A 14952-nucleotide genomic window follows, 5' to 3' on the forward strand; every position below is an offset into this window, starting at 1 on the left:
ATACAGCCCCGCACGTTTTCAGCGAAGGGAGCCAACATTTCAGTGTCCATCCTTTGCACCACGCTCTGTGCTAAGTGCTTTGCTTAAGTCTCACAACATCCTATGAGGAAAATAACGTTATTTTTATTTAACAGGCATGTAAAAGCTAAATAACTTGGCCGCAATCGCATAGCTAGTACGTGGTGGTTCTAGAAGAATTCAAACCAAGATCCGGTTCTAAAGACCACGCTTTTCACCCACTCTACCTCTGATGCAGACATTCTGCTGACACTGTTTAGAATCATGTGCCTCCGTTTTCCTACAGCAACATTAAAATAGACCTATCTTCTTGCAATATCACACAAATGCTGTGAAAATGCAGTAGGAGTGTGTTTGAGAAGGCGACTAACTTTTTTGAACGGTTGTGTGTACGTGACATTTTTATGATACATTAGCCCACTTGTCACCAGAAACAACCCAGCAGCTTAGTATTTCAATCCCCAATATACAGAAGAAGGAGACGAGGCTCAGAGAGCTTATCTGTTAAGTGGTGGACCTAGGGTTTGGACCTGACCTGGAAAGCCTGTGTTCTTTTACCGAATGCTGACTCTCATGTACAAATAGAGGTAATAGTATTGCTTTTTCTTGCAAAAATCTTCAAGGTAGTAATGCATTCCCCCCCCCTGCCCCAAAGTTGAAAATATTGGCTATTCTAGATACCATGTGCAGCCATGTCACCCTCTAATAGGAATGATGCAGTCAGAACCCAAACAAAGACCTGGGTTTTGGTCCTGAAGTAATCACCGATCACCTGTCCTGCGGTGGCGTGGATGGGCCACCCAAGTTCTTTGGGCTTCCGTTTTCTCATTTTTTTCATGTTAAATGAGGGCTTTCAATTAAATGTGCTCTGAGTCTCCCTCCTGCTCTATAATTCTTTGAATCCAATGGTTCCTTCAGCAGGGTAGCCATAGGCACTTCTTTTTAGTATCATCAGGTAAAATATAGGTTAGAAACAACTGACTTTATTATAGGATCTGGAAGTTAGTACATCAGGTTAGTGATATCACTTTAGTTTCTTTTTTTTTTAATTTTCCTTTCCTTTTATTTATTTTTAATTGAAGTATAGTTGATTTACAATGTTGTATTAATTTCAGGTGTAGAGCAAAGTTATACATATGTATATATATATATTCTTTTTTGTATTCTGGTATCACCCTTATTTCTGTAAGTTAGGTCATTAATTCAAGTAAAGAATCTCTCATCTCATCACATTTTAAAAATTTGCTGCTTTATTTTAGAGCCATATCACAACTTACATCAGAAAGTAGATTCTTCATGTGGCCTATTTCGAAGAACATTTTTTTTTCCTGTGGACCCGCGTTGGTTTTGCTAAATGAATCTTTTCGTATCACCACCAGGTTTACCAAGTTGGCAACACTTATTCCAATTCCTAAAGTGAGACTGACTTTGTATTTTACTTTTAGAACCAGTTGCTTAACTACCGCTCCACCATTTCGAATCATGGATCAAAAATGGATGGCCTGGAAAAAGAACTGAGTAACTTGAATCATGAATTTCAAACTGTGCAAGAAAAGGTAATGTGTTAGGTTAATAATATTAACTTTATTTTGGCAGGGAGGGAGGCTTTCAAAATATTGTTAGCTTTTTCCCCCATCAACTTAATTTGTTCCTAATCAATTTGTTTTCCATATAGGTTCAAGTAAATTTCAGAAAAGCACAAACATTATATAACAACATTGATCAGACAACCCAAAGTGCAAAAGAGCTGGACACGAAGATTAAAAATGTCATCTGGAATGTGCAAGGTAAGAGTTACTCAGTCCAATTAAATATCTTTTACTTTGTAGCTTTTGTGGTGCACTGAAAGGATTCCCTGGTACGAGTCCAACATTATAAAAAAGATGCTATAGTGATACTGGAAAACCAATACGAACCCTCCATAAAATCTCTGCCTTTTTTTTTTTTTTTCAAGTCATCTGCTGGAGCCTAGAATTCCCAGCTTAATAAACTGCTTGATGTTTTCCAGTTCTCCTGAAGCAGATCTCTGGGACAGATGGAGAAGGCAACAACGTGCCTTCGGGTGATTTTTCCAGAGAGCTGGCTGAAGCAGAGCGCATGATGAGGGAACTGAGGCGCCGAAGCTTTGGGAAGCACCTGATAAAAGCAGAAGCTGAAAAAAGAGAGGCTCAGCTCTGTAAGGACCCTCCCAAATTCTTGCATCCAGTCCGTTCTAAGTGGTTTGAAATACACTGTGCAAAGTGCGATTCTGAGTCCCCGGTGACAGGTAGAAGGGCTCCTTTCTATGCATGTTACTGTTGGAGTATCATGCAGTGAAAATGGGGAGCCCCTCCAGGTTACCAGGGGGCTGTAGAAGACGACATCTTACCGTCAAGAAAAAAAAAGGGGTCTTCTAAGATATTAGACACTGATACCTCTTTTTCCTTTTTAACTGCATTTTTATTCTTCTTTCATAGCTCTACCCAAGTTCTCATTATATCATTTTTTTAACGGTCACTTTTCATCATTGGGGTTTTGAATCACACATTGATATTAGCACGATTTCCAAAAAAATTAAAAATGGATGTACTAGAAATTAACTGAATATATCCAAAGGTTTGGATGTGGGAAAATGCCTCATTAGCTCACAACTGTAAGAAATAATAGTTTGGTATATTTTTCCAGACGCTGATCTTTGTTCTCTGCTAAGATGATGCAGCCACTGTTTATATGGGATAGTAGCAGTTCTCGTGTAGCATTGGTATTGTTGAAATTTAATACTAATCTTGGCTTCTGCTGCAGAGAGACAGTAGTCGTGGTAGAAGGAGCATGTGCTTTGTACTCTGCAGGTCAAGTTCAAGTCCCAAGGCTGAAACCTTGTCACCTAATTTCTCAGGCCCTCCATTTCCTTATCTGAAGTATGAGACTGATAATTACTGTTTCCATGTGGTTATCGTGAAAGTTAAATGGGACGATGTGTGCAATGCATAACCTAGCCTAACCTAACCTAAATGTTCGTTTCCCCTCCCATTCCCTTGCAAGTTCAAGGAAAACCGTGAAATGAGTAGATAACTCAGTTCTCCTTTTGTAGTCTTTATAACTTAACTTTGATATACTCATTTCTCAAGTGGAAAACAAAAAAGGTGATGTGTTACAGTGCTAAACCGGATAAGGAGCTGGCTGGAAAGCCAGCAGGTGGAGAACAACGGACTTGTTAAGAATATACGAGATTCTTTAAATGACTATGAAGCCAAACTCAGTGACCTCCGTGCCACGCTGCAGGAGGCAAGTGCCCAAGCCAAGCAGGCTGCCGGCCTCAACCGAGAAAACGAGAGGGCTTTGGAATCCATCAAGGTGAGTTCGCAGTCAGAATCTGCAGTTTCGTGAATGACAGGGATGAGGGAGCAGGGGTCTTTATCGTTAATAAGGTGGCAAAGCCAGGCAACCTGTCTGTACATCTGGTCACACACACCTGTCTGTATAGCAAACCCTAATCACACACGCCTGTCTATGTGGCAAACCCTAGTCAAACTCAGAGTGAGGCATTCATTGCAAAATCAAAGTAGTTTCTACTCCTCAGTGGCCAGAAAACAGTCTGATCTTAAACCACAGAGAAAGCAGAGCAAATCGCTTCACCCCTACCCCTGGCTGACAGAGTCCTGGAGGAGTAATATTGCCAAGTAGAGGAGAAATTAAACTAATGTTGTTATAATTAATTCAAAGCATATAATGTATGTTTTAAATAACTGACTTTTTGTGTCCTGTATGTAAACATCATTACAAGAATCACCAACGAAGGCATTTTAAGCCATCACCTGCTTTATAGGCAATAAGTCAAAATACAGGCCACATGCAGGAGTTACAATGAGAATTTAAAGCTCAAGATTCTGTAGTTGTGTTTCAGTGGTGGACACTGTATGCTAAAACAGCAATAAAAGTGTGAGAGGCTGTGAAATGATAGTAAGGTCAAAGTGGAGTAAAATAGGACTGATGCCCCAAAAGAGGAATTTAGCACAAGAAAATGAGTAATATCTTAGCAGATGGTGATATGGTTAACTCCTGAAGCTTCCTCAGATACTAACACCCCTGTTGGAAGTCACTGATTATGCCAAGGGGCAGGGAGCAGGATTCAGTTTTATGGGGCCCTGAGCTTTGGCAGCCTCCAGCCCGGCATTCCCAGGGCCTCCGTGCCTTCTTACTGAAGCACTGGGACCAGCATGTAGAGTGTGCTGATGGCTGCTGCTGGCTTTCCTTCGTTAAAACCCCTCGTTCTGACCCACTAACCAGAGCTTAATTATACATCCACCTCATTGGCCCAGCTGACCCCAGTGTAGAAACCTTCTCCAAGGTGACAATGACTGTTCCATCAGCGTGTGGTTTGCAGAAACCGTGACAACGCACCCACACTACAAATCGAAGTGATTTCTCCTGGCTTTGTAGTTGCCTCAGTGACCTTTAGGTTCATGAAAACATTATGGCTCTGAAATTACTTCTATGCTGTCGTCCGAGGAGGACGCCTGCGCCTTCCGACAGTACATCATGCCACTCAAGCCGACATTCTTTTTATTCTCTGCAGAGACAAGTTAAAGAAATGAACTCCCTCCAGAGTGACTTTGCCAAGCATCTGGCCACCGCAGACTCTTCCTTACTGCAGGCTAATGTTGTCTTGCAGCTGATGAGGAGAAGCCATGAGGTAGAGGCAAAACTTGCTCTCTAGAAAATTGAAAAGCACTTAAATTATATTTCAAGGAAACTATGAGATAGGCCAACCAATTTTTTTTTTCTCCAATATACGTCTTTTAGATGGAAGAAAATACCCCACAGTGTTAACAGTGGTTGTCCCTCAGAGGAGGGGTGAATGATATGTCTTCTTTATATCTCTCTGTATTACCTAATTTGCCTGCAATGAGCAAATGATAATTTTGTGACAACCAAAAAAAATTGTGATGCTATTTTAAAAATATCAGGCATAACTTTATTAGCAGGAAATATTTAGGACTGATAAAAGATAAAAAAGATAAAAGATAAAAAACAATATTTCTTAGCAGCCCATTGGGCATTTTGGAAATCTCTTTTGTGATCACTATTTCTAAATCAGAAAAAGTGTTTTGGTTTAGTATAACTATACACTAATGGTAATAGCATGATTTTATAAAATTTATCAAAGTGGATACCCACCGTATGGAAAATATTCCAAATGGTGGTGAAACTTGGGAGAATATTATCAGTGCCACTATCTGAAGTAACCAAGGATGAATGGGCTCAGAAAACAATTTCTTCTTGTTGCCTCCTGGAAACATGTCGTTTATGACAGAGTTCAAGAAAATGGCATACACGGTGTTTGCTTAAATTGACAGTGTCTCTTGTTTACTTGGAAAAAAATAGGAATATGAAAAATTAGTTGTCACTTTAAATGAAGCAAGACAGGAGCTAAATGACAAAGTGAGGGAACTTTCCAAATCGGCCAGCAAAGCATCCCTGGTGGAGGAGGCGGAAAAGCACGCACGGTCTCTGCAGGAGCTGGCGAAGCAGCTGGAGGAGTGAGTGGCGGCCTGGGGGGCTGACCCCGGGGCTGCTGGAGCCAGGGTGCGAGGGGAGGCCTCCCCGGGGGAGGGTCTCCGGACCAGGGCAGAGGGCGGCACAAAGGGGCTGATTCCAGGCCGCATCCTGGGGGCAGAGTGGTGGAGCTCGCAGCCTCAAGCCTCAGTTTCCCAAATGAATCGGGGAGGTTCGTGGGTGGGGGCTCGGCTGCAGGCCGGTAGGGCTGCTGAGCCCTTCTCCCGGAACCATCTTCCAGGATCAAGAGGAACGCCAGTGGGGATGAGCTGGTGCGCTGTGCCGTGGACGCTGCCACCGCCTACGAGAACATCCTCAACGCCATCAAAGCGGCCGAGGACGCGGCCGACAAGGCCTCCAGCGCGTCCGAGTCTGCGCTCCAGGTGGGCGCCTGCCGCGGCTCCCCCTTGGGTGCACTCTGGAGACAACTCATTCTCCCGTTGTCTTTCCGTGTGCCCCGAGGAGCAGAACAAGCATCACTTTAGATCAGAATTTTTTGTATAGAATAGACTTGAACCTGCTCTTAGATCTTGGTCGTTTCTGTATTTACTTGGCTGTTTGATAAATGTAGCACAGGTTTAAAAATCATTTGTAAAACCAGATAGAAGTCACACTGATTATCGATTTTGAACCATGGAAGTATTCTATCCTTCTTACCAGGGATGCTTTTATGCTGTGATTGAGTACTAACATTCACCAAAGAAGAGAGATTTTTGTACACAATTTGATAACCATTAATTTCCTGTCATTTGTCTCTGGGTGTATCTCTGGAGTCCTACGGGATCTTAAATGCACTGTATAATATTCCTATGTATAAACATAAAGAACATAGATTAACTATGAGAGAATTAGTGGACAAGCCTTCTTGGAAGGTTGAAGGCTTTTATCTCCTAAATATTAAGAGCCTAAAGGCAACTCAGCTCTGTCCTCCATTATTGCAGAGGGTATTGTACAAGTGCCAGTGAGAAAATGAGAAAGTGTCACACCATTTGTCATTATGTCAGCAGAGATGCGTCTGCCTCCCCAAGCCACAAATGTCTACCTAGAGCCCTAACCGTACCTTTTAAGGAACAGCCTCTTTAAATCTCCTTCTTACCTCCTAACCTCTTTCTTTAAAGATTAAAGATGAGGGCTTTGGAGTCGGATGAAAACTCTTACTCCGCATTTCCTAAGGTGCATATCACATGCTAATGGCTGATAAATGCTTTGCTTTCAGACGGTGATAAAGGAAGATCTTCCAAGAAAAGCTAAAACCCTGAGTTCCAACAGCGACAAACTGTTAAACGAAGCCAAGATAACACAGAAGAAGCTACAGCAAGGTATTGGGAGTGGGGTGGGGGCTGGGATAATCATGGGTTTGGAAACAACCTGGGAGACCAGGAGAGGCAGCCCTAAAAGCAAACCCTCTTCTTGACTCTCAGTCCATGGAGATGATACTTTGTAAACCTGTGGTTTATTTTATAGATTTGATGTTTCCACCCAATATTTCAACACTATTAAGCCTCTCCCTTTCTTCACGTGCATTTCCAAAGAGCCTCATACACAGGCTCAGTATGCCCCTGGCCTCTGTGACTGGAGGAGCTGTGGGTCTGGGCACCTGCAGTGGGCATCTCGGGGATGACCCCTCAGATGCCGGTCTGCTCAGCGCTGTGTGGACCCTGGCTCCTCAGGCGCCACCAATACCAATGGAGGATCAGGATCATTAGAGTAATTGTCTCTCGCTGCTTTATTCTATTCTAGAAATCAGTCCGGCTCTCAACAACCTACAGCAAACTCTGAAAATTATTACAGTTCAGAAAGGGCTAATAGACACCAATCTCACGACCATCCGCGATGATCTCCGTGGGATACAGAGAGGTCAGCATCTCCCTAACCCGCTGCACTTGGCTTCTTTGGTCGAACATTTTACATCCTTACGCTTCCCCATTTGTGTGCATTAGATGACATCGACGGTATAATCAGTGGTGCAAAAAGCATGGCCAGAAATGCCAACGACATCACAAACGAGGTTCTAGACGGGCTCGAGCCCATTCAGACAGATGTGGAAAGAATTAGGGACACCTATGAGCGCACACAGAGCGAAGACTTCAACAAGGCTCTCACTGACGCGAATAATTCAGGTAGCAGAGATTCTCTGGCCAGGACATAGTATCCGCTTTCCCCATCATTATATGCTTTGGTCGGTTTTAATTATTCCCTGGTAAAGTCTGATCTTAGAAATTAAAATATTAGAAAATATGTAATATGTTCAAAGAGTGTGGCTGTTTTGTTATTTAAAAGGACCAAGTGGGATTTTTTAAAATTCATTAACATTGCTGTTGATTTTCCATTTTATAGAGTGGAGATATAGGTCCCTGAATCATGAGGAATTGAATTATAATTAATATTAAAGACTAAATAGCAAAGATTTATTTTTTTCTATAGTGGTCAAGAAAGATGATGTGATATCTAGATTGCAGAATAAAATCCACCTATCTGTATTTATATAGAAATATATATATTTATATTCTATATAAATATAGAAATATATATATTTCTATAACATTGAAAAGGTATTACCTGATTCTGAGTCATCCTGTCCAGTGTTTGGGACCCAAACATACCACTTGACAAGTACTATCAGAACATCTGTATTTAACCTTTTCTTAACTCACAGTGTTAAATTTCTGTTTCGTAATCTCACCAACAGTAAAGAAATTAACCAACAAACTGCCTGATCTTTTGAGCAAGATTGAAAGTATTAACCAACAGCTGCTGCCACTGGGCAATATCTCCGACAATGTGGACCGCATACGAGAGCTAATTCAGCAGGCCAGAGATGCCGCGAATAAGGTGGGTGTGTCCCCACGTTGCTGGGCACCCAGGCTCAGTCTTTGATAAGTTACCATATTCATTAAGAAAGAAAAGGTACCTATTCACTCAAGAACTGGTTGTCTTTCTTGCCCTAATTCTTTAGCTGCTCACACTGTGAAAGTTGATTTCCTCCTGTTGTCCTTCAAAAGTTCACATCACCTTCATCCCTTAAATGACCTGGACCTGGAGCAGTTTCCTTCCCAGTTCTCCTCCAGGCCCCCATTGGTAAAGTGTTATTGCAAATTCAAGTAAGGGTTCTGTGATCAGAATGTGCTGATGTGATACTGCACAAGACCTACTTTCTCTTTTTACCTTGAAATTTGTAGAATCCACCTTTATTGAGGATGGAGAGATAGTTCCTACCAACATGGGCAGGGTTGTGAATAAGGGATTACAATGATTTTCTGTCATTGGAGCACTGATCCATCAGCCCTTCTAATTTTAACCTGACATTACTTACTTGAATTCCTAACACTTCTCCCTCACAATTTGTTTGATCCTAAAATAGTGTAAATTAAATATCTTATATTTTTCAGCCTCCTCCCTGTGAGGTATTTGGAGACAGAGGATTAGAAAGCCAAGTCAGAATATCACTCCCCTGAAAGCACTATGGTTGATTTCTAGGCTCAATATTACTACTTTCGAGCCTCAAAACCTGCCGTTTCTTCTAGGGAAGAGAAGTGCTCCCAACATAAAACCTGTAGCAGAAAAACAGAGCCTGAGGCTCAGTTTGGCAGAAACTCCCCTCTTCCCACCCAGGCCTTATGAAAACCAAGTGAAAAGGAGTATGTTTCTAGCTTTTGCCTTTCTACATTCATTCGCTGATTTAGCAAACAAAATTCAGTGTATAATAGCACAGTGGTTTAGAGCTGATTAACCAAGGCAGGCGCTGTTGCCTACGAGAATAAGACTAGTTACAGTTTATAGATGGATGATATTTAGTAAAAGTATGGGAACACACGTGAGAAGCTACACATAGGAGTCCAAAGCCCAGGGCAGGAGTGACCTCCGAGAAGGGAGAGAGGGCTCGGAACAAGGTGGGATACGTGCTGGGCTTCAGTTATAGCAGTAAGTTTAATTTCTTGAGACGATGGTGCATATGCAGGTGTGTTCTCCATCCTTTTTTTATGTTCATAAAATCGTTTCTTTATTCAAAAAAATTTTTAATGAGTTGGGAGTTTTCCAGGTGCCGAGAAGCAGAGGGGCATTCCAGGAAAGACTCGGGCTGTATGGAGGGGTGGGCAGGGGAGGAGCAGAAGGCAGAGAATGAGCCCTGAGTGTCGGGGAGGGAGAGGCCACGGCTCCCGCAGCACTGAGCCCCCCTGGCTAGGGCCTTGCTTATACCACGTCCTCCATAAATACTTAAATGCTTGGGAGATAAAATGTAGAGCTGATGTTCATTCCAAGAGTTCTCCTTTAGAGTGTTCGAGAATATTTGTTTTCTTTGCTACCCAAGGGGGTCCACAGACCAGAGCTAGTCAGAGAACTTTTGTTACTCATCCATTATATAGAAATAAAAAATTGAGAGTAGATGTTTAGAAACTTGCAATAATTTGAATTGCCTCAGCATCCAAGTATGGGATCAGTGGGCGTGTGATTTGCATACCTTCTTTATTTCATTTTCTAGTAATTTAATTTTTCGTATATTTTGCAAAACTATTGGTCGAGGGCAGATTAGAGGGAAAAATGATCCTTTCCCCTGAGTTTAAGAAGCACATTCTAGAAAGCCTGGATGCACTTATTTTTAAGGACTGAATGCCTGTAAGAAATGCAACCATAATATGTAACATGTTCATGGGAAATGGTTTTTCAAAGAGTTCGTTTTTTAAAAATATTTTTGATGCATTATACTTCTCCTGTATGCCAGACATCATACTACGTGCTTCCATAAATGTTAGCTCATTTGCACAGAAACCTCCTAGCGTTAGAAAAATAATAATGATTATTATATGTATATAATATTAATATTATATAGTAACAGGGCTAACATAATATTAATAATATAACTGTTATTAATAATATTTTAAAGATAATATAGAGTTTTATATTTTAATATAATATATAATTAATAATAGGATTATAATATTAAATTAACCCTACTAGTATATATTATAACCCTATGATTACAATACACTATACTATGATAAATTATATGTTATATATAATGTACAACTCCATATTATCGTAATATATTATTATTATAGTAATATCATTATCCTATTAATAGGGTTAATATAATATCAATATTATAACCACAATATGATGATAATAATATATTATTTTTATTACTATAATATATAATTATATTATTAGCTGGCACAGAGAACTAAATGCACTTCCCAGGACCCACGGCTGATACGTAGGAAGCACATGAACACTTTACCCCCAGCTCCCGAAGCAGCTGTGTGAGTTTAGAACCCAGGTCCAGGCGACACCACACTCCTTTGCTCCCTATTGTAACAGCTTGAGAAAGGCTGATATGTGGTTGAAAGAACAGCCATGAAGTCACAAGCCGCCGCTGTGAGCACGGCCACCTTGCCCCCGCCTGCCGTCTGCATGGCTGACACCATGGATTTGTCTCTCCTAGGTCGCCGTCCCCATGAGGTTCAATGGTAAATCTGGAGTCGAAGTCCGGCTGCCAAACAACCTGGAAGATTTCAAAGGATACACGTCTCTTTCTTTGTTTCTCCAAAGACCTGAATCCCCAGAAAACGGGGGGACGGAGAATATGTTTGTGATGTACCTCGGAAATAAAGATGTAAGTATTGCTGTGACTTTTCTCTTGTTTTTAAAGCAGAATGTGGTTTTTGAGACACACGACACGCCCGTGTCACTGCCGTTGGCACAGCACCACGGCAGCAGACCCTGGCACCTCCGATGCCTCCACAGGTCATCATCTGCAGGAGGGGGGCGTCTGGAGGCCTTGCCCAAGGGGCCCGGCCCATGAGCACACGTGTGTGGACAGGCAAGCACGTGCACACCCGGGATACACACCCCCTTCCCTCCGCCGGGGCAGCCACACTCAGGCTTCACGGAGACAAGGTTCCTGACGGGCTTGTGGGTCTGTCCTCTTTGCTGGGACACCCAGCTGCAGACCCTTCCGAGTCTCTGGGGTGGGGACCATCTGGGAGCGAGGCCTGGAGTGAATGCAGCCACTCCTGCCCCATGAGTGAGTAATCCAGTTGCCCCATCTCTTGTAATTCTAAATTCTTTAAGCTGCCATCATCACAGGCGTTTTGAACTGTTCAATTTAGCTTTTAATCCCTCCTCTTAAAATCTATCTCTTCCACTTAAGTGTCGGAGGGAAAAGGTAATCACTGACTGGTTATGAAACCCAGTTCTCGAAATTTCTGGGCAATGGGCAAACGGTTGGCTGTCACTAGTGGAGATGGTATTTAAGGATTCCTAAAATCAACATTGTTAGTGGCCACCCTTTCATGCTTCAAGATATTGGCACTTTTATTTGTAACTTTCTTATGACATGACTTTTTGCTTTGTATTATATGGCAAAATGCATGTTACTTTATTCCTTCAACAAATCTAATACCACGTACCTACTAGGTGCCACACCCTGTATTTAGAATAACCCAAAATTTATTTCTTGAATGTACTTAATGTACACTTAAAACTGGTTAAAATGGTAAATTTCATGTTACGTATATTTTACTACAATTTTTATAAATTTGGAGTTTTTTTGTTGTTAAGGGAAGGTAAATCACATTCTAGCAGGGAAGGAAGATACATCTGGAACTGATGGTGACCACATAGGGTGCCACGTGTTAGAACAGGGACACACAAGGTGTTAAGGGGACTTTGTATGGCACAGGGAAAACAAAAATGCCTTGTCTCCCATCCCAGCCTAAATCTAGAGGAGAACTGTGTCCAGTTCTGTTCATCTTTATGGCAAGTGCATGGCAAGTGCTTGGCAAATATTTGCAAATTGGGTGACTAGGGGGAGTGAGTCAATGAGGGCACTTTTAACACAAGCAAAGTCAGCTTAGACACTGTTAGTTAACCATTCCATCTATGTTATCTTATGCCAGGAAGCACCTCATTCGTTCTGTCTGCGCAGGGCTGACTGAATAAAACCTGTTGGTCACTTGAAATGCACTCTCTTGGGGTGGGGAGTTGAGAGAGTACAGTATGTGAACTGCTCTGAGGTGGCCTCTGTGTCTCCAGGCGTCCAAGGACTACATCGGCATGGCGGTGGTGGACGGCCAGCTCACGTGCGTCTACAACCTGGGAGAGCACGAGGCTGAGCTCCAAGTGGACCAGACCCTGACCAAGAGCGAAACTCAGGAGGCAGTTATGGACCGGGTGAAATTTCAGAGGTACGGGTCTGATTGTGCTCTTTGTTAATCTGACCTGCACTCACCAAGCTTTCATTGTATGCGTTGGTCAACCCCATTTTTAGTATTTTGGCTTTGATTGCTTTCCTCTTCTCATAAACTTTTATGTGACTTTATCATCTAATTTATTTTTAAACAGAATTTATCAGTTTGCAAGGCTTAATTACACCCGAAAAGCCACTTCCAGTAAACCAGAAACACCTCAATTCCATGACATGGATAGTGGAAATAGCAACACACTCCTCAATTTGGATCCTGAAAATGTTGTATTTTATGTTGGAGGTTACCCATCTGATTTTAGAGTAAGTGCAAATGTTATTTACATTTTAATTTAACATAATGATATTTTAAACAATTATGTATAAAATGGATTTAACTATGTATTCTTAAGGCATATGCAGTGATAATAGCTAATACTTACTGAGTACTTCTGTGTGCAGTGATCAAGGCTTAAGTATGTTAATTGAAAAAAGCATCATTATCATTCTTGCTTCACAGACGAGGAAACTGAGTAGAGAGTTTGAGTAACTTGCCCAAGATCAGACGGCTGAAAAACAGCAAAGCCAGAGCATCTGGCTCCAGGGTCCACAAACTTAACCCCTGTGCTATATTGACGGTTGAAAGTGACAGAGTTACACTGTTTCTTGGTCAATCTGATCATTGTCCTTTGTTCAGTTAGTAGAAGATTTTTTGTTTCTTTTTTTTTCCAGCTTCCTAGTAGACTGAGATTCCCTCCGTACAAAGGTTGTATTGAGTTAGATGACCTCAATGAAAATGTTCTGAGCTTGTACAACTTCAGAACAACTTTCAATCTCAACACAACAGAAGTGGAGCCTTGTAGAAGGTAAACAAAACCTAGAAGCTGGTGTCCCTCTGTAATCCTGGTAACTTGCTGTCATATTACGTAAAATACAGGAATGAGCCAGTGAGATGCTGTTAATGTCGCTGATTGCTTTGGGCCGTAATTTTTAAACTCTGCTTGTGTGCAGCAGTGCTAGCCCACCTCGAAAATCTAATACGTAAGGACAGTCTTTTCGTTATTTATATAAAATAGTAGATTGATAGAATTTCCTTGGTTTTGAAAAAAAATAAATTTCTTCAATTTTTGGTGCCTCCTACCACAAAATAGTCAGCATTTTTGGTACCTGATTTAGGCACAAGCTATTTACTATAAATTTTTAAAAAAAGTGGTTCATAAAGTACAGCATGACTTTTAGGTACTCTGACAACTGAACCTATTTGAGAATTGCTGCATTGAGCTCCTGACCTACCCTTTAGTTAAAAAGATTTGGAATAGTCTCGTATGAGACAGACTGAGTATTTATTACTCAGAATAAATTCTTTTTCAAATTAATAGTTTCTTGCATTTCAAGATCTTCAGCTGCTGGGCCACACCTTCCTAAGTAAACATTTCCAAAAGGGGCTTGGAAGAGCATCTTTGTTGAGTAGGATTGGATTATTGTAGAGGGTAAAAGCACGTCCAGGAGAAATAGCCGGCTGTTTTTACACTTTAAAGATGTTTTCTCTTCTCTAACAAAATCCTGACAACTAGATCGCAGAGGCTTTGCTCCCTTTTTCACCTCGTATTAATAAGCACACTCTCCTGGGAGCTCCTCGGCTGCTGTGTTCTAACTTACGGTGATTGGTGTTGACAGGAGAAAGGAAGAGTCGGACAAAAATTATTTCGAAGGTACAGGCTATGCTCGGGTTCCGACTCAACCAAATGCTCCCTTCCCAATCTTCGGACAGACGATTCAGACCACTGTGGACAGAGGTCTGCTGTTCTTTGCAGAAAACCAGGTAATCTTCAAAGATGCTTCAAATATGTGCATTTATTTGAGCAATTTGAGGGTAACTGGGTTATTATAAACAACCAACAGATCTGAAAAACAACATGCAAATGTTACCTGCATCCTTCCCCTCAGCCCAGTTCTACTTTCTTTGGTTCTGAGAATATGTTTTAATAAGGCAGGTAATTCAGAATTTGAGAAGATGCCACCAAAATGTGGGAGAAATCACCCTTTTCCCATTCTGTTTGTATTGCCAGTTTTATTCTTTGAAAACTATTATTTGCCTAATCATCTACTTATTCTGCCTAAAAAATCCTCCTGAGAGCTCCGAAAACTAGACTATGTGACCGCCTGCTGTTTCCATATTGATCTGACTCTTGCCAGAGTGTGCGGGATTAAATCTTTAT

The 14952-nt window shown here is 41.5% G+C and overlaps 1 protein-coding gene across 1 annotated transcript in view; it reads left to right on the forward strand.

Moving 5' to 3' along the window:
• Positions 1-14952, forward strand: part of LAMA3 (laminin subunit alpha 3) — a 198143-nt gene that overhangs the window by 151739 nt on the left and 31452 nt on the right. The window contains 16 exon segments of the mRNA XM_032467526.1: positions 1464-1574; positions 1694-1805; positions 2027-2194; positions 3155-3351; positions 4574-4690; positions 5383-5537; positions 5795-5936; positions 6770-6872; positions 7294-7410; positions 7494-7673; positions 8243-8385; positions 10994-11164; positions 12586-12737; positions 12895-13057; positions 13466-13599; positions 14411-14555. Of these exon segments, the coding sequence (XP_032323417.1) occupies positions 1464-1574; positions 1694-1805; positions 2027-2194; positions 3155-3351; positions 4574-4690; positions 5383-5537; positions 5795-5936; positions 6770-6872; positions 7294-7410; positions 7494-7673; positions 8243-8385; positions 10994-11164; positions 12586-12737; positions 12895-13057; positions 13466-13599; positions 14411-14555 (2310 nt within the window).

Source organism: Camelus ferus, chromosome 24 (assembly GCF_009834535.1).
Source record: "Camelus ferus isolate YT-003-E chromosome 24, BCGSAC_Cfer_1.0, whole genome shotgun sequence".
Taxonomy (NCBI): Eukaryota; Metazoa; Chordata; class Mammalia; order Artiodactyla; family Camelidae; genus Camelus; species Camelus ferus.